At 38.5% G+C, this 26569-nt stretch overlaps 1 protein-coding gene across 3 annotated transcripts in view; it reads right to left on the reverse strand.

The window, feature by feature from the left end:
* The window catches only part of LOC100707100 (ras-related protein Rab-26), a 58194-nt gene that overhangs the window by 12221 nt on the left and 19404 nt on the right, over positions 1-26569 (reverse strand). For 2 of the 3 annotated variants that reach the window (XM_005454912.4, XM_003450070.5), the window contains 3 exons: positions 21237-21278; positions 20146-20212; positions 15114-15166 (listed from right to left, as the gene is read on the reverse strand). In XM_005454912.4, the coding sequence (XP_005454969.1) occupies positions 15114-15166; positions 20146-20212; positions 21237-21278 (162 nt within the window). Of the gene's footprint in view, positions 1-15113; positions 15167-17573; positions 17879-20145; positions 20213-21236; positions 21279-26569 lie in introns of those variants that run through there. The other variant, XM_005454913.4, reaches the window with a different exon arrangement.

Consider the following 26569-nt stretch of genomic DNA (forward strand, 5'->3'; position numbering starts at 1 on the left):
CTCATGGGTCATTTCACGGATGTAATCATCGATCATGATGCCACTTGTCACTTTCATCCTGGACAACTGCAGTCTTCTTTTGTTTTTTCATTGCAGCAGAGGAAATATGCATGCAATGATGCAGCAGAAAACAAAATGAATCAATGTGGCAAATCAATAGATTCTAGGTGCATTTCTAGTCCCACTAACATAGCATTTAGTATTCCAGAAAATGTGATTTAGTGTCCAGTATGTAAAATGCATTCCAAGAATACCAGAAAGTCCTACTGCATCTGGCTACAGGATACAGGCAAGTTAAGCTTTTCTGACCCACAAATCTCAGTGGAAGCTAAACATTACAACAATAAGGTCAAAGTTCAAGGCAAACAGTGTGACCCAACTGTATGCAAAAAGAGCTTTTAACTGTAAAACTAATAGTGTAACAACTGTAACAGCACATCACTCAACAAAAATACAGCTGGAAAAACTAGAAAGGATTCCAGTTTATGATTGCCAAATCACTTTTAGTTAGCTGGAGTAGTCTGCTAACGCCTGGGGCTAAAGCTAGGAATAAAATATTAAACAGACTTAAAGGACAATAGCAGTTAATTTAACCGAGCATAAAACACATTCATGTGGCTATAGTGGCTTTACCTTCATTTTAGAGATGAAAGGGAATTAGACATAGCACAACATAGAAAAGAAAGAAGACTAGCACAAGCTTTTTAGGTAGATACTGTGAAAGCAATGTTAGTGCAACTGAAAGTAAAACAAAGTGAAAAAACAAACTTTGCAGTTTTTGCCTCGTATACTTTTTAATAAATCTAATTTTTCCAGCAAACAAAGCACTCTAAGTGTGACTACACACATAATTTATACTATAAATAAGTCAATTTTTAAAGCAATAAATACTAAATAATAACATTACATACATTAAGCACCTTTTATCATTAGTTCTTACCAGCATCAAGGCAGATGTGCAGGTAGTTCAGCACTTTTTGAAAAGAATCCATTTATTTATCTAATTAAATATTAAGCAGATAAATACTAGCTTCCAAATAATATTGTCAGCGGCTGCTGGGGAAGTCTCAGGGCTCACTTCATCTTTTATTCAAGACTAATACCAGGATCTCTGGCCAAATGCTTGGGGAACCAAATGTCAGTGAGAACGTGACATGGCGTGAGAGGAGGTAATACATTTTCTCTTTGTTTTTCGGACATTAAAAAGTCCACAAATTATGTGACAAAGCAGATGGAAGTGGATTTTTTTGTTTTTGTTGCGCTTTTCTGTTTGTTTGTAAGAACCCTTAACAACCCAGTCAAAATGAGCAAGAAACATGATTCATGTTTCATAAATAGCACCTCTGATTTTTGTTCACTTGAGCTCTAATGAATTAAAATGCCCACTGGTTTCTAAAATGCTCCAGGCAACAAATTATTACCTGCTATTTTCCATCAAATATTTCATACAGCTGCAATGCCAAATACCAGGGTTCATCAAACAATTGAAGAGCCAGTAACGATGTTCTTAGAGAGATGGAGACGGGACTCAAGAAGCAGGGAGAAAAGGACAGTAAAAGACAAGTCAAAGACCAAAGGATCTATAACAAAGAGGAAGGAAAATATAAAGCCAGGCACACAGCTGCTGGTGTCTGCGTTGTGACATTGGCAAAGACAAGTTGTCACTGGCAGAGGTATGTGAGGGTACTTCTGATGTTGCATCTGTTTTTCTTTTGTTCTCAGAGGAGACAGCAGGGATGTGTAGTACTCCAGGATACTGGACCAGCCTGGTCAGCTGTTCATTCGCTCTCTCTTCTTTAGAAAGATTGTCACTTTAAAAAAAACAACAAAAAAACCCCAAACAAACTGCATATTTACCACTGCTGTATTAACATATTGTGGGATAAGCATTAGCTGTGTGTGTTATAGGGGTGCTGAGGTCATTTTTTATTCACAATATCAGCATTCATCACAAGATTCCTCAGCCTGCTCAAATTCAGAATATACAATCTATACATTGTACATACCGCTTAAAGTTAGCACTCCTAAAATTTTGAGTAATTGATCTATTAGTCAAGATAAAAGTTAGTTTTTGTAATCTTGTGATTCCCTTCTGCCAAGGCAGAGCAGCCACAGCCACTACCAACCAACCAACCATCCTCTTCTGCTTATCCAGTTTAGGGTCGTAGAGGGAGATGGAGCCTATCCCCACTTTCACAAGGCAAAATGCCTTTGAGAGGTTGCCAGTCTATCACAGACTAACAAAGAGAGAGACAACCATTCACATTAACACCACTGGCCAATTAAGAATCATCGGTTTAGCTCACCCATGCTCGTCTTTGGACTATGACAGGAAGACGAAGTACCTGGAGAGAACATGCAAACTTCACATAAAAAGTCCCCAGCTGGCCAGTGGATTCAAACCCAGGATCTTCTTGCTGTGAGGCAGCAACGCTAACCACCATGCACACACACAAATCATTTATAATTCCGTGCTTAAGTCAAATAAAAGATCAGCACAACAATACTCACAGTAAAGACATAGCACGTTTCTATGTGCACGTTTGGGCCAAGTCTTCTTTTGGAAGCTAATATCTGTCACTTGTGGAATGGAAAGAGAAACATATGGTGCAATAAAAAAGGAATCAGGAGCAGCGGGAAACTTTTCACAATAAAGGACAATAAAAGCCCCAAAACTTGTGTAATAAATACCATACATTAACACCAATAACACATTAGTTACTCCCAATACAATACGCAGAATCTCTTTGCATATAATAATGAAGGTGACAATCCTCAAGGAGCCTCGTAGTTTGACCCAACTTTTCCTCTGCTGCACTTTTGTCTAAGCACATTTGCTATGGGTGACAACACTATTCTTGCCAAGCTTTGATCAGAGTGTAACACCAAGAGACAAGAGAGGGGAGAAATCTGCTCCCAACAACAGGCAGAGTCAAAATGAACCAACCCACAGGAGCGCAAAGAGAAAATGGGGCTTCTCCCCTGAGAGGAGGTTTATGCAGCTGTGCTAAACAGTGACACTGTGTCACCGCCTGACACTCGGGGAAGACACACTGAAATCCTGTCACACTTGGGGCAATCCTGTCACACGTGCACGCAGAAACAAATCTGCATGCACGTGCGATGCATGATAACAACAATAATGATACTAAAGTGGTTTTATTGTCGGCAACAATTATTGTTGGCTTTTATGAATAACTCATTGCATGTGCCATCTTTCGTACATTTAGACAGTAAAGGCATACACTATTTAGATTAGTGAGTAAAGCAAATTTAACAAACAACTGGTGTGTTATAAAACTTGACAATTAAAAAGAAGGAAGAAAGACAGAAAGAAAAAGACACTGACAACGACAGGCCTGTAAGTTGACGTCTGTAGCCTGACAGGGAAGAGAAAGGCTTTCATGTTTATAAAAGAGCAGCTGACGTGTACATCTGCCAGCAAACATGGGTGTGAGACATGTCGGGATGACTGATGTGCTTTGAAAAGCGGCAGTCGTAGTGAATATGAGCATGAGTAAGAGTGATGCTCTCCTCCAAGTTGTTTTTGCACTCGAGCCGATAAACATATTTGCTGACCTTAACTTTTGTCTCTTTCGTTTCCAAGTTTACACACACCGCACCAAACTGCAGCTGAAATCATGTACAGCAGTGTGCTGCTCTTTATGAATCCAGTTAAACAGCACTAAATGTCTACAAGCATCAACTATATAATCTCATTGAGAAGTCACACGACATTTTTTAGAGCAAAGTTAATAAAATTAAAAAGCTTGTCGTAAAATATTGCTGTCACTGGAGGAAGTGTGGCTGATGAGTGCAAACACTCATTAGACTGTTCATGTTTAGGTTTTATGAGTACAAGCAACCAACAATATACTGTAGATGGAGATTACAGCAGGAACACTAACATAATGGTATAATGGCAGCCAAACACATGGGATTATCCTTATTGAAAGTTATATTCTATGTTGCATGGTGCATTAATATTTTACAGTTATAAATAGCTGTTCTGAGAGATACCAGATTACACTGTAATTTAACAGGGAAATGGGGCATCAAGTCTTGTATATGACATAATGGGAGTGAAGTATATAACACTTTTACTTTCTCTTGTGTTCCACTTTTTAAAATAGAAAATTCCTCTGAATTGTCTGAATTGTTCTATTGATCTAGAACAGAAAGAAAGAAAGAAAGAAAGAAAGAAAGAAAAGAATGCATATATTAAAAGCTTCTTGCTCTTCTTGGCAAGATCTCAAAGTGTAAGCACAACAAGCATAAAAACACACACTCAACATTGGCCACCTTTTTAGGAACACCTTGCTAGTGCTTGGTTGGACCCCCCTTTTGCATTTAAACTGCCTTAATTCGTAGTTGCTCAGATTCAACAAGGGGCTGGAAATGTTCCTAAGAGATTTTGGCTTATATTGACACAGTTGCTGCAGATTTGTTGCAGCAACTATGTGATGCGAATCTTCCGTTTCAAGGTTTTTGGATAGAAAGGTATTTCGATTGACATCATGTGACCGTGGAGGGCATCTGTGTAGAGAGAACTCAATGTCATGTTCAAGAAACCAGTTTGAGATGATTTGAGCTTTGTAACGTGGTGCGTAACCTGCCTAAAACAGTCATCAGAAGATTGATATTGTCTGTAGTAAGTAAACTGTGACATTTCAAAAATGCCTAGTTGGTACGAACGGGCCAAAGTCTGTCAGGAAAATATCCCCAACACGATTACACAACCACGGGCTTCATTTGTTGAGAAAAGCAAATCGGTTTTGAGCTTTGACACGTCTTCAGTTTAGAGATGTTCTTCTGCAGATCTTGATTTTAGTGGTTATTTGAGTAACACAGCAGCTGCCCCTCCCTGAGCCTGGTTTTGCTGGAGGTTTTTTCCTGTTAAAAGGGATTTTTTTCCTTTCCACTGTTGCCAAGTGCTAAGTCAATTCATTACTTCAGTTTTCTCCATATTATTGTAAGGTCTTTACATTACAATATAAAGTACCTTGAGGTTACCAGCTGTTGTCATTTGGCGCTATAGAAAGAAAACTGAATTGAACTGAATTGAGTTACCGTTGCCTTCCTGTAAGCTCAAAGCAGCCTGGCCATTCTCCTCCGACCTCTAGCATCAACAAAGCACTTTTAACTAGAGAACTGTGGCTTGCTGGATATTTTCTCCTTTTCAGACTAGTCTATGTAAAGCCTAGAGATGCTTGTGTGGGAAAAATCCCAGTAGATCAGCAGTAGCTGAAATACTCATAGCAGCCCATCTGGCAAAAACATCCATGCCATTCAAAGCCACGCAAGTCATTTTAGCCCCATCTTGTTTTAAACTTAAGCAGGTCGTCTTTACCAGGTCTATGTGTTTATATGTACTCCGTTGCTTCTCTGCGATTGGCTGATTGGAAATTTGAATTAAGAAGCCGTTGAACAGGTTTACCTAACGAAGTGGCCAGTAAATGTATGTATTTATTTCTGTGTTATAACAGAAAGTGAAACCAACTACTGTAATGTAATGTAAATGTAATATGAGGCATCAGTGATTCAGCAGTATTTCCATTTTTAGTTCTTCATCTTTGTGGATTGTGTAGTGTGATATTGCACACTACAGTTCACTGTCACAGTAAGAAAAGGTAAAGTCAAATAATGTTTTACTGCATTTGTTCACACAAATTCTCAAATCAAGGAGGTGCAGTAGTTGCACTGTTGCCTGTGTCTCAGGTTTCCTCCCATGCTTGTTAGTTTAAGTGGTGATTCTATATTGGCCGTAGGTGTGTATGTGAGTGTGGGTGGTTTTCTGTTTCTCTGTAGCCTTGCAATACACTGGCGACCTATCCCGGGTGAAGCCTACTTCGCCTGGTATGACAGCTGAGGTATGCTCTGGTCCCCTCAGCACTCTGATTTGAACAATTGGTTACGAAAAAGAAGTTATTGGAGGAGTAATTTAAATCAGTTCTTAAACCCTGCCAGTGCACTCGATGGCACCGGTCTTGTAAATGGACCTGTGTTTCTTCAAATTATGCATGCATGACTAACGAAGAGAAAAATCAGTAATTTAAGGTTTCAGTATGTTCTGAAGAGAAAGAAATGGAGTGTTCAAAATGCCAAGTGGCAGTAAAATACTGACTCACTGCAAAGTGGATTAAGGTTTCCAAAGCTGCAATAGAAAAAGAACAAAAGTCACATATCTGCAAATGTGCCACTTTGCTAGATTTTCATCACAAAGAACTAATATTACCTCATGACAGGAATTTGACTTGCAGTAATCCCCCAGTTAAGTTCAATTCAATTTCTTTTGCTTATCCAATTCAATTCGAATACATTCAAGTTTGTTGTTGTGAGTTGGTGCTGTATAAATAATCACTTCAAGGCACTTTATACTGTAAGGTAAAGACCCTACAGTATTAAATTAACCCCTATAAGAAATACTTTGTGAAAGTGGGGAGAAAAATTCTCTTTAAACAAGAAGAAACTGTGGGCAAAACCAGGTTTAGGGAGGGAGGAGGTGTCTGTGGAGGAGAAACAAATTTAATGGCACGCATGGTGGTATATAAAAACTGAATGGGTGTCATATTATGAACTTTTAGGGTCTGTTCTGCTTGTCTGCTAGTCTGTTAGTCTGTTGTTCTAGTTGCTATTCCCTGTTGGTTTTGCCATCTTTTTATTCTAAGGTTTTGTTAGTTTTAAGTTTTAATACCTTTTGCAGTCTAGTTTTTGTTTTTTAGTCATTATTGCTTATAGTTCAGAGCTTCAGGTTATCCTTTCCCCCTTGTGTTCCTGTTGTTTAGCCTTCATCTCCATTTCCCTCTGTGTCTTCCATCAGGTTTATTTTTGTGCCTGTTTTCCTAGTTTAGTTATTGTCAACTTTAAAAGTTGAACTTTTGGCCAAAATTAGTTTTCTTATTAGTCGAGAGGAAAAATAAAAAACAATCTAAGGACATATTTTATTTAAGTTGATGTGATAGGAAGTGATAAAACAAAGAGTTAAAAGTGTGGAAAAGCTCCACGAACACCTTAAGCCACATATAAATTTAGCTGACTTTGAGACATTGATATGGGGTCAGCCTGTGTGGGAAGACTTTGGCCTATGCTGAGATACTTCTGTTTTAAAGACAGAACATCTTTGATTCAGTACCACTGCCTTGACATGCTGCAGGCTAATTAACACATGAGACAATAAGAGCAATCTAATACAACAAGCTGTGTTGTGTAAACACATATTGTAGGTGGTAGCAAACATGTACAGCACTGTAATTATACATTTAAATGTTCTGGTTCTTTTAAGCCCTTGAGGGGTATGCTTTTATACATCCACTATTAATTTTTCAACTTCCAGGTCAACCAAGTTAGTGTGTAAATTTTAGAAATTTTTTTTTTTCATTTTCTAAGCGAGAAAAAATTGTGTCTCCAAGTCTGGCTTATAGTATGAGGGTTGCTTCTCTTTGCACGAATACTAAGATGTTAGCTACTTAAACACCAGCTGTATTAAATGAATCCAGTGTTTACTTTCTGGTATCTTTAAAAACGTGCAAAAAAAAGGATCTTTTTTAAAAACAAGAGCCACAAGCTGTTCCAGAAACAATGGATAATCAGCCCGTGAAGTGCTAACACTCCTTTTGATTGCTGTTTGTTTTTGTGCTTCGACTGATTTAATAGTGTTGTTCTAAATTCATGTCATCACAAATTCATGTATGTGTGCGAGTGGTTTTTTTTGTTTTTTTTTTAAAGACAGCTCTCTTCTGCTTAAACAAATAATCGAAAACCAAACAGTGTGAGGTCCCTCTGTCTGGATGATAAAAGGACAGCGCCAATGTGATAAAAAGCCAGAATAACCACAACAAACACAATGACACCTCTGCCTTTGTTCATGCCAGGTAGCGACACAACCCTCCAAAAAAAAGACAAAAGAGGCAGTGCGACGGAAAATGACATTATCTGAAGATAAAATGATACAGACACAGAGAAACAACGTGTAAGGTAATTGCATGACTCACCTTGGGCAAACACATTTCACACAAAATATAATAAAACAACCTTCCCCAATTTTTTCAACCCTTTATTTGGGTTTTTTGTCTTTTCCTTTTCTTTTCTTTTTGTTTTCTCCTTAAAGCGACTCCTAAATAAACTATATATCCCTTCAGATGAAGATATTTTATGCCAAGGAAAGTGTGAATGCAGCAAAGGCATACCTGTACTTCTTGTACTGTCTTTAATGTTGATATAATAACAGGAGAATTGAGCACTTTCTTTTATGACTAAGTTGTTTTCTTTACTTTAACTTCTAAGTGGGTAATGATGCTTTTTGAGGAAGCTAAAGGAGAGACAGTGGCAGTCAAATCATATTTCTCTTCTGAAAATATATGATAAACGGCTTTGACCTTTGACTTGCCAGCCCCCTCACAGGTAAAGAGCTTCTTTCGGCAGAGTTTCAATACACTCAGAGGACCATAAAAGGAGCTTTCTGGTGCAGAAATGTGGTGTTATATAACAAAAAGCGGTGAGATGAGGAAGAGAAAAAGGCCCATAGAATCACTGATTTTGAAGCTATTTTAATGAGGCACCTGTAACATAAATCCATCCGCTGGGGTTCTGGTCATATCACTTCTTCTGGAATTGCTTCAACAACAACAAATAGCAAGCGACTTAAATCTTGAGTCTTCATTCATCTTACATTGCTTGTGTGCACGTACTGTAAGTGCCCCCATTTGTTTTGTCACTTTGGGGCTGACATCAAAGTAAATGGAAATGTCCACAGAAAGCAGCTGCCTGAACAATGGTACATCATTTTTTCCTCTGGCGCTTTGCCTCGGCAGATCCACGCTCCACTGGCTGCATCATATATATGACTACAGCAATCTGCGGAAGCAATGGAGCTGACATACTAATAATGTTCCATGCAGGACGCCAATTTAAAGGTGATGTCTGAGCGACAAGGTAACTAAGTTGCAGAGGAACTGACTGTGCAGAATAATCAGGATGATTTCAAAGCACAACAACATAAAACACCTGCAAGCTTGAAACAGGTCGTTTCAAAAATGCCAAAAGTCTCCACAGACTGTGAAATGAATGGTATTTGACTTCATATCACTGCATTATTTAATGACAGTTTCCTCATCACCATCTGGTGCAGTGGTGCCATGACATTTAGCGAACAGCAATGTGGTAGGCAGGCGGCCATTTCATTTGAAGCCAATCCATGCCCCGGGGACACAACGAGAGAGATGAATGAAGACAGACAGATGAAGGTTTAATCCCCCTCGTTGCTTTCATTGTGTTTCTACAATGCAGACATGTAAGCATGATCAGGCATTTGGACATCTGCAATGCGAGTGCAGTTAGATGGTAATTAATCTTTCAATGATCAGTACCAAAGCCAGACTGTTCAATAAGAAACATTACATTTCATTTGCGGAAAATAAATTTCAATCTAGGCTAGAGCGACTGATCTGCATAGTCAATATCCCAACAGACACAGTGTGTCATTGGAGAGATTAATTTTGAACCCTGCCAGGGGACTGATCAATCCTAAGGTTATCAGAAAGCTCTGGGATTTAATTTTTTAATTTTGAAATAAAAATGCAGGATTAGAAGTGGTATAAATCCCATGAAATAAATGGCAAGACACGTTGGTTGTTAAAACCTGATCGCTCTCTTTCCAGTTCATTGACCTCTGAGCACAACTCAAAAGCCACTTTTGGCTCCCTTGTCACAAGGGGTGGCCACAGTGGATAGCCCTGCATGTTTGATTTGACAGTTTTACGCCAGATGCCCTTCTTGATGCAGCCCTGAAGGGATTTGTGTCTCTGGCTGGAATCAAACTAGTGACCTTTTGGTTACTTCTTAGAAACATAGTGTCTAACCAGATATTTACTCTGGATGGCATTACCTTGGCCTCCAGTAACACTGTGAGGAATCTTGGAGTCGTTTTTGTTTAGGATATACCCTTCAGCATGCATATCAAGCAAGTATACAGGGCCTGCCTGTATATTTTGTGCAATAAATAAAAATAGAAACATCAGAGTGATTCTGAAAACTTAGTTCCCACATTTATTACTTCTAGGTTGGACTATTGTAATTTATTACCATCAGCTCGCTCTAAAAGCTGCCTGAAAAGCCTTCAGTGGATCCAGAATGCTGCAGCGAGAGTATCAGAATCAGAATACTTGAATAATCTCAGAGGAAGTTATATTCTGACAGGGACTAGAAAGAGAGCACATTTCTCCCATATTAGCTGCTCTTTATGGGCCCTTTGTTAAATTCTGACTTGAATTTAAAATCCTTCTCGTCACATACAAAATCTTGAATAATCAGGCCCCTGTCATATCTTAAAGACTACATAGCATCTTATTATCCTCACAGATCACTTCGCTCTCACACTGCTGGCTTACTTTTGGTTCCTGGAGTTCTTAAAAGTAGAATGGGAGGCAGAGACTTCAGCTTTAAGATTCAAGATTCAAGAAGTTTATTGTCATATACACCGCAAAACACTAAATAGAACTGTTAAGTAAACTTACTTATTTTATGTATCTAAGCAACCATGTAACTATTTCACTGACAGACGCTTCACTTCAGGTACAAAAAGTGTTGAAGCAACTGTAGTGTGTAAATCCAAGTATGGATTTTGTTTTACGAAAGAGAAAATAGGTCTTAAGAACACTTACAGTTAGTTTGCCACTGTTGCAGCTACTTAGAAAGCGGACATTTAAGACAGAGAAGTTAAAACATCTCTGTTTAGGACAGATGATTAACTGAGAGGCTGTGGGACATTTTTTTTTTTAAAACTATGAATTATCTAACGTTTCTTTAAAGGAATCCCAGAATAAAATGTAGACTTGCAGAAGAAAAAGCATAAATGTTAACCTACCGATTTTTATAGATTTTGCCCTGACCTCATGCTGTTATAATGGTCTAATAATGACTGAATATCTATTTTAAGACCAACTTTTTTATAAGCTCCAGATGTTAATGATGAGGGGAAATCTCTCATGACTAGACGATTAACAGACAAACAGACAGGAGTGAATAATTTTGATTGGACACTCTCTCTAATTCCCACAAAGAGCAAATGATCTTACTCCTGAATGATGGCACCACAGGGGCCAGGCTGCTATTTAAAACACAAGCCCAGACAAATAATTTGCGGCAGAGGTCTAAATAGACTTTTATAGTCTCCCTGAAGCACCACTTCTGACAAGAAGGCATTCATCATCTTACTAAATGGGTTGTGTAGTTCTGCAAAAATAAAGACTTGCGTTACTTGCCACTGTGTATTATATAAACAAACCACTGATTGATAGCGCTTGCCAGGACGGCGTGAAACACCTGAGTAACTCTGAAACAGCCAGATGTTTAAGATGTAGCGCACATACAAGAAATACATTCATTTGTGGATGAATTTGACTTTATCTTCAAACCACTTAAAACACAATCCAAGTGACAGCGGCTGGATATTTCAAATGTAACATTCATGAGATGAACTGATTGGACTTCTATTGCCTTACAAGTTGAGTCTTTCTCTCCGAGATGATGGACAGCTTGAATGATGTTAATGCGCTGCTGTAATTGTGTCCTCGAAACACTGCAGAGAGGAGCGGGTCTGAGGGCACGAGAAAAGGAGAACTATTTGCCTCTCTCATTTCTGCTTCTCCTTCAGAGTGGCATTCATCACCATTAGTGTTCATTAACATGAGTTAGTGCTCGTTAGGCAGCAGTATGCCAGCAGGCATCTGCAGCTTACCGCCAACATATCTCCTGCCTGTAATAGACACTGACTGAGTGTGAGAGTGGTGGAAGGATATGAAAGAGGGAGGGAGAAGGCTGAGCAGGGTGGGGAAGGACTTGTCAATCTGTGCCTCAGAGGATTAGTGTAAATGTATCAGTAGGAGACTATAACTGTATTAAATAAACGTCAACAATCTCGGGGGCAGTGGTGGTGGGGGGACTCCACCAAGCTGTGAAACATCAAACAAGACAACCAAAAATAGACAGAAAGTCAAGCTGTTCGTTTAACTTCGCTTATCATACTATTTGTGCCTACATTTACAACTCTAAAAAGTAAAAATAGTCTTGTATGAACAAGACAAATAGGGAGTTTTAATTAGATAAGAGCGAAAACAAGTGGGAGACTTGAAGAAAACAGTGGCAGATTTTGATTTTTGGAAGGCCATACTGTGAATTGCTCCATTTGTTTAACTTGGAGAATTGAGTTATATTTAAAGCATGCAAAGGGGCTGATTGTCTACTCAGGCTGTAGGTCCATCAGATATCCATACTCTCCAAAGAATAAATCAGGCTGACTTTGGTGTTCTCTCTGACCTTTTTGAGGCAATTTACACGTTTGTTTTTTTCAAGAAGCTACAGTTATTTAACAAGCTGCCATGAAACCTGATCCATTACCTGATGTGAACTGACACCTTTCATCTATCATTTTGCACCAAGCTTACATGTATACATGTAACAATGTTTGCAGCACACTAAGCTAGAGGTCTCAAACTTATATTTGCTCATGGGTCGCAAACTGGTTAATTTGATCCAAGTTGGCCTGAACAGTAAATTATAAGTTAATAATCTAAACAAATACAAAAATGCTCCAGAGCCTCCGAAAATGATTACCTATCTCAGATATCCAAAGCAAATAAGTACAACAATAAGTCTACACAACTAGTCTCACTTAGTTTACTAAAATAAAGTGCTTTCAGGCTCATTTATAGTCATTCTTAAATATGGTATGTTTGTACATGCACTTCACTGAATAATGTATGCTTGGTTTTTCAAAGTAATGCAATAAGAAGTGAAGAATATTGGCACAATTAATGTCACAATTAATACAGAGATGCATTTTACACTTCTATCTTGCTGCACTCCCTTTTAAATCTTTTCTAATCAGTTTGCAGTCTTCAAATCTGAGTGTTGTCCTTTATCTTTGTTAAATACATTTAGATTTGGGACAAATGAAAGAAAGTCTCACACTGAGTTTAAGAAATTTCTATGGTAATTTGTTAGATTTTGTGCTAATATATCTTATTGATTTGCAAGAATAAATATTAATTGATTAATTATTTTTTTTAACTAATAGTGTTTGTTAGTATCTGGTGTTTCTCGTGAAATATATACAGTAAATATGTAGTGAAAAAGTCAAATTTGTTACACAGCAGGTTAGAGCAGTATGCAGGTATACCCATCGGTGTCCTCACAATCTGGAGATTGTTGGGACAGTAAAGACTTCCATATAAAAAATAGCCCGAAGCACTGTGTGTTGGACCATGAAGACAAGGGCCAGAGGCCTGTTCTAGCTAGATTTTGTGTCAGATAGCTGACAGTTTGCTACTCGTACTCCCCTGTGTTACCGCTTTGCCAACGTATCAGTCCTTCCTCTCTGCATTCTGTACTCACATAACCCCCCCAACCCCCGCCCCCACTCCCACTTTAGCTGTTGTTCAAATCTGGACTTGAGAAGCATCATTCCTGCTTCAGTGATCTCACAGGGCAGATAGGCACATCACATTTCTCTAGCACAGGCTGGTAACAAACAGGCTCTTCGTGCCTTAACAAGCCCTTTGGTGCACTGAAAGAATCCTTTTTTGGTCACTGTAAATTAAAGCAATTGCAAATTGTGTCCCCTTGTGCTGCAGGTTATACTTATTACACAGAGGGGAACAAGTGCTATGATTACAAAGTGACACCAGCTGGCACAGCTCTATCTCTTTTGACAACCATTATTACTGAAGAGGGTAATGGGTGAAAGAGGTTTCTGCAAAAGCTGCCATTTTGCAGCCCTTTCTGACAGTTATTTCACACTTACTGGTGCCAAATTGTCAAATGATTTAAATGTATTTATGATAATGAGTAATATTGTTTAGCCTGTGCTCCTAACATCAATGAAAAATATTTTTCCCATTTAAATATTGGAACAAATTGGTTTCTTTATAGACTAAGTGCATCTTTTCAAGTCCTCCCCTGCTGTGTTCTTTTTTGATTTCTAACTGCAAGAGTTTTGCTTGTTCTTTTAACACAGTATATAACATAATTAATATACGGCAGAAAATATCAGTTTTGTTCTGAAATCTATGAATCAATAAAGAAAGTTCAGGGAAGAAAACACTATCCTGCAATTTGGGATTTAAACAGACTGACTGGATCTAACTGCTGCGTTTAAGCAAAACTATAAGCCCACAACAAGTTCTGGACTGAGTTAGTCTCATTATAAAAACAATAATAAATGGTTTCATATACACAAGTGGTCATGTGATTATTATTAGTTTAATCCTTCATCATCTAATCTGTTTTGAGTGCCCCTGCTGTCCGAGTGCATCCATTACTTCCTAGTAGACAAAAAGAGAATTTTAAGATGACCTTGCAGAAATACTGATATTGACCTACTGGCCAATATTAGTGCTACTGGCCTAGGTGCCTAACGATAAGGCCAAATGTGGCCGACAGATGCCCCCCTAGTGATTCATAAAATAAACTAAGTTAACTACATTTGTAAAAAATATTTTTCACTTAAAAATTCAAATAGTCACTATGCTCCTGAGAAATATGACAAAGTTTAGACAATAAGGTAACCATGCTACCCCTCACTCAGTAACTTTCAGTCTTCCTTCATACTCCTGTTCCGATTAGTTATTTCATTCAAGTCTCCCCTTTGCACAGACCTCATTCATACTTCCCCCACTGGACAGTATGGGAAGAACTCCATAAGGCCACAAATTACAATGTCATAGTAATCAATCTCCATTTTACTGATTGCCATTTTGTCATGATGTTGTTCAGCATTACAAAGTCAGATTGTACTTCCACTTATTCCAGCGACGATGAATAATGTATGAGATGTCACAGATGATTTTTTGACATTTGTGGCCCTGATCCAGTCAGATCCTTTCAGTATTTAAAGACTAGTGAAAAGCACACGTCAGGGATAGAAACCCGTGTCCCTGACCCACCCCAGACGTCTTCACTAGCAGCTTCCTCTCATCCTCGACTCTGATCACTTACATACAGTATTTTTAAGGTGAATTTTGAAATGGACAAGTGATGTGGTCATACTGCGTACTTGCAAAAAAGTGAGTACTATTTTGTTTTATGGACACAATTATTTAATCAAGAAATTAACTAACCTGTATGTTGTCAAAGGATGATTTGTTGGTGACGTCATACAGCAAGAGAAGAGCTGAAAGAAACAAAGCAAAAGATCCCATGTAAAAAGTTGTGGCATTAAAAAAAACAACTTTAACATTGATGCATTACTTCATATGAGCACCAACGTAATTTTGCAAACAAAAACATATAAAAGCAGGATACGTTTAATATTTTCAAGCATCCTAATGAATATAAGTGAAATACAGAGAGCTGTTCTAACTATGTAGCAGTTTACCTGAAGATTCTCAAGAAGCAGCAAGACACTGCAGCTGAGAAAGGAAGCGCCCAAGGAGGGATGAACACGATGAGGACTGACAGCTATGTAACAAAGCTGAGGTCTGCCAGACTTGTGCTGCAGGTGTTTCTCGCTCTTTTGCAATTGGTCACCACTAAGTGGATGAAGTCAGGACACATTAAAATCATAACCTGCAAGTCTCCGTTTTATTGGATGGCTTTCCGCTATCTGAATTCAACATCTTATCCAGCTTTTTTTCTAATACTAATGTTAAAATGTCAGCAGGTGTCAGCTTCAGATGTTCGGTTAGTATCTTCCCCTCACAAATCTGAAGGTTTTTGCACTGTAGAACACATGGCACAGTCAAGCTACGCTTTAAATGAAGAGATTGTGAGGATAGAAGAAGGGAACTGATAAAAAGCAACAATTAAAGAAAAACAGCAAAGCTATTAAGATGAAATAGGGGACCACTTCCCACCACTGTGGCTCCAAGACAGAGCTAGACTAATAGGTAATGGAAGAATCTTTATTATGAAAGCATACTCACAACTTTCATGTCAGTTTATGCTGTAAAATGTGTATTTTTAGACTTTTATTGGCTCTACCCTTGAGTTGTTTTCCTGCCTGCCTGGCTCTTCTTGTTTATACATGCGAATTTCTTTATTTCTGTCGATTCCTCTTATATTTTGAAGGTTATTCTTTCCTATATCCATTCTCTCCCCTTTCCCATTATTGTCTGACCTATGCATTACCCTTCTCCCTGACGTGTATTTAGACTCAGTTCCAATATGGCCCATTGACTTAGTTTCTTGTCCAAGTGAACAGTACACCACCTTAAATGAGTGTCCAAACCATCTCTGCGATTGTGGACTCACTACACATACAAATCCAAGTTCTTTCCTCACTCATCATTTCAGGATGGACTCGGTAACAGAAAGAAATGGTTTTGGGGGAAAGGTTGTAGATGACTTTGTACTCGTTTCTGAACGGTGCTCCATTATTTATAAATTATAAAAAAGACAGACTACCAAATAGGAGCATTTTTGGAGGTTTTGTTGTAAAAGCTGGTATAAAATTGTCCATCACTAAGCAGAAAAGACCCCGTGACAGGCATACATAGATCTGACAGTGGTAAAAATGTTGCAGAAGATTAGTGTCCTTCCATCTGAGACAGCTGAGGGCATTTGGAGCTTATCAGTGTGTTTCTACCTTACTCCTTAATTAAGAGCAGCTCCAAGTGTGACTCCCCACTGAGGAGTTAATTTTTATGCAGTCTGAATATCTTGAAAGAATGGGATTAACTAATCCCTTCTTCTACACCAAATGGCATGTATATATTTTAGAGATGTAGCTTGGTTCAGGACAAATGAAATTTTTAATACTAAAGAGAGAATTTTTGCTGAACTGAAATGCTTCTGTTTTAGCCCACTTCTTCTATTCTGTCTGTCTTGAATCATAATTTGTTCTGATGCTGGTTTTAATAAAGTGCTTGTGTAGATAAGGCATAAACATTTAAACTACAGGAAATGTCCCAGTGCTGAAACAATAACCACAGATTTTCTTTTGAATTGAGCTGAAAAATACCTGATGACTGTCTGCATTTTTCTCCCACACACCAAATACCTTGCCCATCCACCAACATCTAAAATAATCCTCTCTTCATGCCGTTCTCTCCATGTCCTCTTGCAGAGCAATTCCTAATTCAGAGTCTCTTTGTGCTCCTACACTTCTCTCTCTGCGGTGCCACTTTAGCTGCGGAGCCCCTCGCTCCAGCTCTACTCCGATAGCCTAAATATTATTTCAGTGAAAAATGGCTTCATTTATAATTGTCCACTTCAGCTTCATGAAGAAGTGCATATCCACTGTGTGTAAACAGGGAAAAGAAGGAATTGTTGGACTTTTCCAAACTGAATTAAGTGGAAATACATGGAAATGCCAAAATGTCACAAAAGAATCATAAAACAGTTACAGTTACCTGTGGGTCTGATCAGTTTTGGGGACTTTGGCAATTTTCTTGTGTGGTTTTTGGCATTGGATATAGTACAAGGTTTGGTCAATAGGATCTGCAACTCCACCAAAAATCATATCTAATTTGCTTGTCTCATTGTGCACCTGCTGACCGCTTCAAGCATTGCTGCAATTTTCAGATCACCCCATTCTGACTGCATCTGTATTATGACTGCATTTTAAGGAAGATGATACAGAACACCAGGTTGGTGAGTAGTGATGATGTTTGTTAGGCTCAAACTGCTTTATTAATGTGCTCAATGATGCCTTGTGATGTTACAGTAGAACTGTAGCATTAACAAAACATTAAAAGTCTGACCCTGGAGGACGACTTCACAATGAATGTGGTGTGCATGCGGAAATAAATGCAGAGCATGGGCGCTGCCTTTGGGCTTGAGAATGCTTGCTCTTCAATTGAAGGCTGGGATTTAGTCTCTAGGTTGTAGTCAGAGAAGCTCTCTCTTTCTCGGTGATAATCTTCAACAATGGGGTTGGACCAATCTGACACAAAAGTTGATATTTGTTGTCTGTAAGCAAGATTTCAGAACAGGAATTCCACAGAATGATCCAAACAACAGGAGCTGTGGGAGTGGTGCAAAGCTGCCCATGGATACCACCTTAAAGAGCAGTCAATTTAATGCAGGACTTTAAAGATATAACATTTGGAAAAGAAAATTTAACATGTTTTATATACCTTTTCCATTTAATCTTGTGGTATACAGCTTGCATATAGTTGCAAAATTAACTACAATAAAACACCTTGTGCAGTAAAGCACTTAAACATTTATGTACCATTTCAGTCATAGCCTTGCCCCAAGGTCTCTTTGCATTAGCAGTACATTGATGTAGACAGATGTATAAAGCAGCTTCAAACAAAACCTGCAACAGCTGCCTGGTTACATGAAGAAGCAGAAAAAAAAGTTACACTGCTGGAAATAACTCTGGTTTGTTTGCAGGCTTTGGGGGAAGCACAGAACACAGCATGAAGACAGACAGGGAGATCAAACTGTGTGAGCTTTTGTTTGCAGAAAGCTCACACAGAAAGCTGGGGAACCACTACAGCAGACCTTTTGCACAACGCTTCAGAGACTTCAAAAATCGACTGACAGTCTGGTCCTGAAACGGGAGTTTGTTCAGATTAAACAACGTTGCACAGATTCACAGTCAGCAGCACTTATAGGCTTGGTATCAACATGAGTTTTGAAGCGATGTGTGAAGGACTTTCTTTGTGCCAATAGGCACAAAGAAAGAGTTTCGTGTAAAGAAAAGTCTACACTATTCCACTGAACCTGTCACGGTTTTATTAATGCTGCAGTGGCCACAAAAAAATTTAATATTCACATCACATCCTGGATATTTTTCTCCAATAGCAGTTCAGGCTTTATTAAATTCTTGTCTCACACACGCTCTTAGAGCGGCATTAAAAGAATCTAAAGTTGATTAGGATGTTGGAACATTCTCTCATTTGCTCCACGGCAGTAATGGAAAAATAACAAAATTCCGACACAAAGATGAGTAAGACTACATTCCAGACATACGTGATGTGGTTTTCAGAAAACAAGATGTGTCCCCAGGGCATCTTGCCTGAAACTCACCCTGCTAAAAGTCTGTTAGGGTCCCCTTATTACAGGAGACAGAGACAATTCGGTGAAACAAAACCTGGTGTAATTATGCAGGCTGACCGCCAAACCCTAGCATAGATAATACACGGAAACAGATGATTTTGTTCTATCATTTATGCATAGTTGGTCACACACCAAGCCAAACCCCAGCTTAAGTTCCACAAACTTAAATTGATTTAAACAGGCACACTGATCCAGATGGTTGATCCCACAAGAATCCCCAAATGCCCCGAGATTATAAGATGAAAGGAAGTGATGCATTCACATAAGCGCACAAAATTACAAACACATACTGAAACATTCAGTGAATATCAAGCAGAAAAAACAAAACAAAACAAAACATAGAAGCAGAGCTGATATTTACTTAAAGACAGGTTAGGTCTGCTTAGAAATCTGAATTAAACAGTCATTTTTATTCAGTAATTCCTTGGTGAACATTATTTAGTAAGGATAAGATCCTGGATAGGAAAAAGCCTGAGAAATCAGAGTATTTTTGTTCGGATTTAGTGTATCATACAACAGGTTATTCACATTTGATCAAAGACACTTCCAAAAAAGACTTTTAACATGATTACCAACTTCATGATAACTCAATGTAATGTCACAACTAAGAGCTTTCTAATTAACTTACATAGTGACTAATGACATCAAGATGAATACAAAGTAGACATAAACACATGCTGACTCACACCCATATGTGATGACTGATTACACATCATCAGAGAGTCCCCAAATCCTGAAATTGCTGCCCTTCTATCTCAGCTGAAGTGTTATAAAGCTTCAGCGCTTGACAATTCTGCAGCGTGGAACAAAAGCAATCTCTTCTATGCTTTGATACGAAAAAGGCTGTGAAATACAACTGCTGTAAAACTATAGTTTGATGGCAATGCATTGTCTTTGAAAACATCAGCACTCCCTTTCATTGTGTGCAGTGTATGAACTCGAATCCGGTGCCATTCGCAAAATATTCATCAAATGGCAGGAAAAAAAAAAAGTTCACAATTTGCATACAAATTCACTGGCTTTCATTGCATAATGGCTGAATGGCAGCTGCATATAATAACACCTTTTTGACAAGAACAAAGTTAAATCATTAGTATAATAATCAAGAAAAGATATTAAAGTGTGTATTTATGTGTGTCTCACCGTGGGCATCACGGTAGTAGGCATGAGTGACACTGCGGAACCGCTCCTGTCCAGCTGTGTCCCAGATCTGCAGATAATTAGAGAGGGAGGTGATCATTGAATAGAAGAAGAAGTTTCCGTCTTTTTAATAAGCCTTATGTTTGCTCACTCAGCTGGAAGGCACTCACTGTGAAACCACCCATTCAATTCACTCTGTGATTTTGGATAAGCATAGAATATGGTAATTAGATCTATGGGACTCAAACTATCTTACTAACACAGCACTGAAAAAGACTGGTAGCTCTCAACAACACCAGCAGCTTGCATATCAGAATTGTTCTGGCTAGTGTGCAAATAATTTCCTTTGTACTTGTCACATACAACAAAAAACGATGGTATTAATTAAAGTCATGTTTCTGTACAGTGGAAAAATGTGGGTACTATGTAAATTAATTCCCATTCAAGCTCCTATTTTATCACCAGCTAGTGAGTTTCATCGGTCTGCTGTTGCTAGGGAGATTGTCTATACTGAGTATCAAAAGTTTTTGCAAGGTTTGTAACAATATTGATATGATTGACAAAACCAAACCAGTCACAGGCCATTTCACTAAAAGATGCTAAAACATCTTTGGTCACTGCAACCACCTCTATTTGTAATTTGGTCCATTAGCATCAGTATAAAAATATTACCCAATTTGCAGCTTGAAGATCATACCATAGATTGGATATATACAGTAGTACCAATTTCTTGTGTCAGATTTATTTTTTACCTCAGTCTGGGTCATAATACTGAACAGAAATCACCTGGCTGATACTAAGTTTTCCAATCTCAGTGGAATTGGCTCATTAAGTCTTTCTCCCCCATCAGCACTGTATCTCCCCAGAGTTTGGCTCCGATGGCAGTAATGTTTTCTACTCTCTATGACAGACCTGTGCTGATGACTTCAACCTATCAACCTGTTTATTTAACAATAAATAAATAAATAAATAAATAAATAAATAAATGTGGCATGCATTTCAAGATTTCTTTCAGTAATCTGCACCTTTGTAGGGACAGGTTACATACCAGACTATGTTTTTAGAATATTATCTTAATAAATTAGATTTCTTACCTGGAGCTTCACCTTGACTCCATCAATGTTCAGGACTTTATTCTGAAAATGAAAGCCAGAAATGATGTAGGTAAGCAGTGATGTAAATGACAGTAGCTAAAATTTACAACATTTTCCTGTATATGGCAGAAGCACCCTGATGTGTATGTGTGTGTATCTGAGGACAACTGGTTAACAATATTTTCCACCTCATCCTCTAGTCTCTTCCATCCACAGTCTCCTCTCCACTCAATCAATATTGCATGTGTGCACCTTACTTTGGCCCCTTTTTGAAGAAGCCTCGCCTTTTTCCTCCAAAGGATTAACCCCCTTTGCTCTCCTTACCTGCCTCTGTTTTTTTTTGTTTTTTTTTTATCTTACGGAGACATTCCTCTGATCTGATTCAATCTGCTCTAACACAGCTCAGTGATGCTCAGCCAAACGGACCTGGCAGGTTTGAGGTTGGCCTAGTCTTGACAGCAGGTTTCACACCCTTCCATCAGGTTTTTGTTTTGTCAAAATTATACAAAAAAAGATTTGGTTCAAATTAAAAAAAAAAAAAAAAAAAAAAAAAAAAAAATCAAGACTCATCATTTACAGGAATATTTATTTTTAACCTAGTCACTGTAGTCCATATGTTCATCTGACTGTGGACATACTGTGGACTGTGTAGTCCTAAGAGAGAAAGTAAACATCACAATTATTCCGTGTGCTTTCTTCCATGATCATCATGTAAAAAAAAGTAATAAATAAAACCATCCTGACAAAGTGAACTAGGCCAAAAGATCTAAAAAAGGAACACATCATGCCATGATCTAAAGAAACAACGTCCTTGACTGACCTTGGCTGGCCTACCAAACTTATTCCAAGAACATCTAAAGAACTGCAGACCTTGTCTTAGTCGTCTTGTATCGTCTTAAGGTTATTGTTGAATTGTGAATTCTGAACTAAGAACATCATCATGATGATCCCAAAGACTTTTGGGAAGGTATTCTGTGGACTGATGAGACAAAAGTTGAAATTTTGGAAAGACCGAGTCTTGTTACATCTGGTAAAACTAACAGCATTTCATAAAAAGAACTTCATACCAACAGTCACGTGGTGGTGAACCATCTACACTTATTGAACCATCGACTTAAAAAAAACAGCTAATAAAAATGATACTTTTCACCAGAGTTAGTACATTTGTTCCTGAGAGGAACATAAAAGTCTGCAAGAAATGTCACAACATTTATTCTAGTAGACATCAAGACATTTCACCAAAACCACAAAGCTCAGACTTATGGGACACAAGTTCTACAGTCTACATTTTGAGTGACTTTAGTCATTAGACTTTAGATCTACTTTAGTAGGAGACCCGACCACCTGCCATTACCACCCCATCATCCATCCATCCATGTCTGGGAAGCTTTGCCCAGACTTCTCTCTTCTCACCCACCTCCTCTAGCTCTCAGAAAAACTGAAGCATTCTCAGGCCAGTCAAGGGTGTCCTTGGTCTGCCCCAGAATCTCCATACAAAAAAGAAAAAGGAAAAAAACTGTAGCTGGCTCATTTTTATACAGAAGAGGTTTGAGAAGTTGAGGCTCTACAGTGAGTCTCTGCTCTAAGACAAAGTCCTTCATATTATTTCAAAGGGTGAGGTCCGACAAAACCTGGAGGAAGCTCTTTTCTGTATTTTAGGTATCCACGACCTCATTCTTTCCGTCACTACCCACAGCTTGTGGCCATAGGTCAAGGGTAAATCGACACCATTACCGACACACTCAGCTCTTTCTTCACTGCACTGTATACGTGTACATTGTTTGTGTCACTGAATATGCTGCTACTATCCATTTGTCAATCCCCCACTGCTTTTCTGCCACACATTAACAAAACCCAGATATACTCTAACTCCTCCACCTAAGGCAGTAGCTCATACAGAGTGGGTAATACACTCTGTATGAGTTACCTAAAGACCGTGGTTCTCAGGCAGGGAGGTGCCAATATTCATCTCAGCCTCTTTGTGCTGGGAAACCTGGAGAAAAATGATAAGCACTGACTGTTCGGTCACTTATAATGTAAACACAGCAAGAAGCAGATAAATGATGATCTGTGTGTGTGTTCATTTGTCTCTCAAGTTAGGGTCTCCCTACTTTAACAATGTTAAAAAAGAGAAGAAAAAAAACACAACAAGTGGTTAAAAAGTGTTACGTCAGGAATAAGTAGAAAACATATTTTGGAAAATCAAAGTTTTCTTTAAAACAATAGTGTTTGAAGGGATCGGATGAGTTTTATAGTTTATGTGAGCTTGGTAAACACTGAATGGAGGAAGATAAATATGAGCAATATTAAAAGACTTTATTGTGCAGAACTGTCTGTCTTTTCTTGCTACTGCCCGTCTTTAGATTAGAAAAAAGAGGCACAACTGAGACAAAAAAACCTCAACTCACAGTGTTAATGAGAAAAAAAATAAAAAAATAAGACTTTACTTTATAGTGATTATAGGTTGTAGCTACTTGACAGACCATCTAATGCAGGGGTCCCCAATCCCAGTCCACGAGGGCCGGTGTCCCTGCAGGTTTTAGATCTCACCCTGGGTCAACACACCTGAATCACATGATTAGTTCATTACCAGGCCTCTGGAGAACTTCAAGACATGTTGAGAAGGTAATTTATCCATTTAAATCAGCTGTGACGGATCAAGGATGCATCTAAAAGCTGCAAGGACACCGGCCCTCGTGGACTGGGATTGAGGACCCTTGATCTAACGCATTAAATTCAATGAATAAGAGTCTGTACAAGTTGGGGGAAATCCGAGATGAAACAATGAAGTAATCTAGCTTTGGTTTCACTGCTCCTCAGCTGAAACTATAGCTAGCTTACTATATGCTGAAAAATGTTTGTAAACTCATGTGGCAGATCCAAAAAACGGGAAAAACTCATACCAGGTAGTCCAAATGAGAAAATTCCCTGTACACTGAAACACATTGCTTAACATCTGTGGCCTATTTTATTACTCGAGAGTACCCAAACTTGACTCTCGAGTACCAAGGGTAGAGAACATTTCAACTAAAAGCACAAGTTGTTGTACTGAAATGACCTAAAATTGAAATGACACAAACTGATTCAAGAAATTCACTTTTCCTACTTTTTCATTGTTTCCTTTTTACTGCTTCCTTATTTCCTTTCAGTTTTGAATCTATCCTATCTCCTTTCATTTGACTTCTCTTCTTTTACTCTTCTTTCACTTTTTATTCTCTTTAATTACTTTCTTTTTTCCCTTCCAAATTTTTCCATGTTTCTCTTCATTTTTTATTCATCTCCATCCCTTTTCCTTTCATTTATATTTCCTACTTAGCTTTACATCATGTCTCCCTTCCACCCTCTTTCTATGATTTCTTATTACTTTAATTCTTCTATCTCCATCTGTTTTTTTTATTTCCTGTTATTCAAAATTCTGTTATTTTAAACATGTAAGTCACCCCTTATGCTACCAATATCTATCTGAAGCTTTCGTGATCTTGCATTTTTTACTCATATGGCTCTCTTTGTGAGGTACAGTGTGGGTTTTAGCAGGGAGTTAGGTTTAGTGGCCTGGGAGTGCATTCATTAATGTCCTCAAAGAAATAGCCATATGGTGTGTGTGTGCGTGCGTGCAGATATAGCAGATGCATTAAAACACCACCGTTACTGTGGTCACAGAGGCAAATATTAGCTAAGTATTTTTTTAAGCTTGGGGCTTGCTCGAGTGCAATCAAATGTTTCAAAGGAGGAAGTTTTTACCATTTTAATGTTTCAAGGTTCATCCCTCGATTTAGGTGCTTTTTTTATGCTTGAATGATTCATAAGTCAGTGTTTAGTGTTTTAACAAACAATTGAAAAAAGATGATTAAATTAAAAAGCAGCCAATGTCCAAAGAAAAACTTTAAAACACCTGTTGAAAACCAGGTGAAAAATGAAATGAAAGACGGGCTACTAGGAAGCAAAATATAAAGAGACAAAGGATGGCTCAAGACTTTTGCACAGCACTGCATTTCCTCACATTGAATTCCTTTTTTCTGCGAGTTAATGTCTGCTTGAGGAGGTCAAGATGCCCCTCGTTGTTCTACTATGCCAGTGCGCATTATATCAGTCGGTGCTGTGGCAATGCTGAAAAGCCTCCTCCTAACATCATCCCCTCTGGGGTATTCTGAGAGTTGCTGATGACCTTCTAATTCCCTGATCCCTGAGGAGAAACCCAAGATATTCAGCCCTGACAAGATGCTGCTAATCCTCCAGCAGGGCACTTAGAAAAAGATATGGTCTTTGTTAATGTCTTTAGCTGATCTACCTCCCTGAGAGTCACAAAGAAGGAACGCCATACATATTCATGGGGAACTCGAGCTTGAAGCTACTTTGTAAGTGTTTTCTGATAGGAATCAGAGTCTCAAAGGACCACGTCCCTGTTGTTGTTGTTGTTGTGTCTAAAAACTATCTGTAATGTGCTTGGAGGGTTCATGAATATTTAGTGACCCAGAAAAAAAGACTCATGATAACACTGGGCTGAGTATTTTGGGTGGTTACTCTTGAGGCTTGATTGCACAGATAATTATGTTGGATTTGTTAATAGGAAAATCAGGCAGAACAGAATGTAATAAAACAGATATAATGATCATAGAAATTGTAGACTGAGCTGGATAAAATATAATGTATTTGAGCAGCTTATATAACAGAATCACATTTTGTGGGACAGAAAATTTAGGTATTGTAGATTAAAGAGTGTCAATCCCACTCTGGTAGACACCGTTTCCACCATCCTTTAGACTTTTCTAAAGCTACAACTTACAGCCTGACACAGCTCTGCTCTGTGTAATTACAATTGGCTCACAAGAGGCTTGAGAAGTTGAGACGCTCGCTATACTTTTTAGGTCAGTTTCAATCCCTGAGCTGCTGCAAACACCCTCCAAGCAGAGGACGTCTTCAAATGCAAACCTCTTCACCAGTCAGATGCTGGATGTAATCTTTTCCCCAACAAAACGTACACATCAGTGCAGAATGACTAACAGCACCTCACAGGGATCATAAATTACAAATGTATGAGGCGCTTTCGGGGGGGGGGGCTGTGAAGTGTGAGCCAATAAAACATTAATGACTGTAGCATGAGGCAGCTAACAGGAGCATGATGTCTACAAAAAGGTTACACATGAGAGAGGTGATACAACCCATATGTAAAAAAGAGTAAATCAATGTAGAATGCAGCGGTGACTGGAACTCAAGTTAAGATCATCAAAGTCAGAAACAAATATTTTTCTGTTCTTTAATGTGGTGCACGGGGGCCCCTGCCATCAAAACAGACACCAGAAATAAAATCCCTGGAGTAATCAGCTAAAAAACTG

This window comes from Oreochromis niloticus, linkage group LG4 (genome assembly GCF_001858045.2).
Source record: "Oreochromis niloticus isolate F11D_XX linkage group LG4, O_niloticus_UMD_NMBU, whole genome shotgun sequence".
NCBI classification, from domain to species: domain Eukaryota; kingdom Metazoa; phylum Chordata; class Actinopteri; order Cichliformes; family Cichlidae; genus Oreochromis; species Oreochromis niloticus.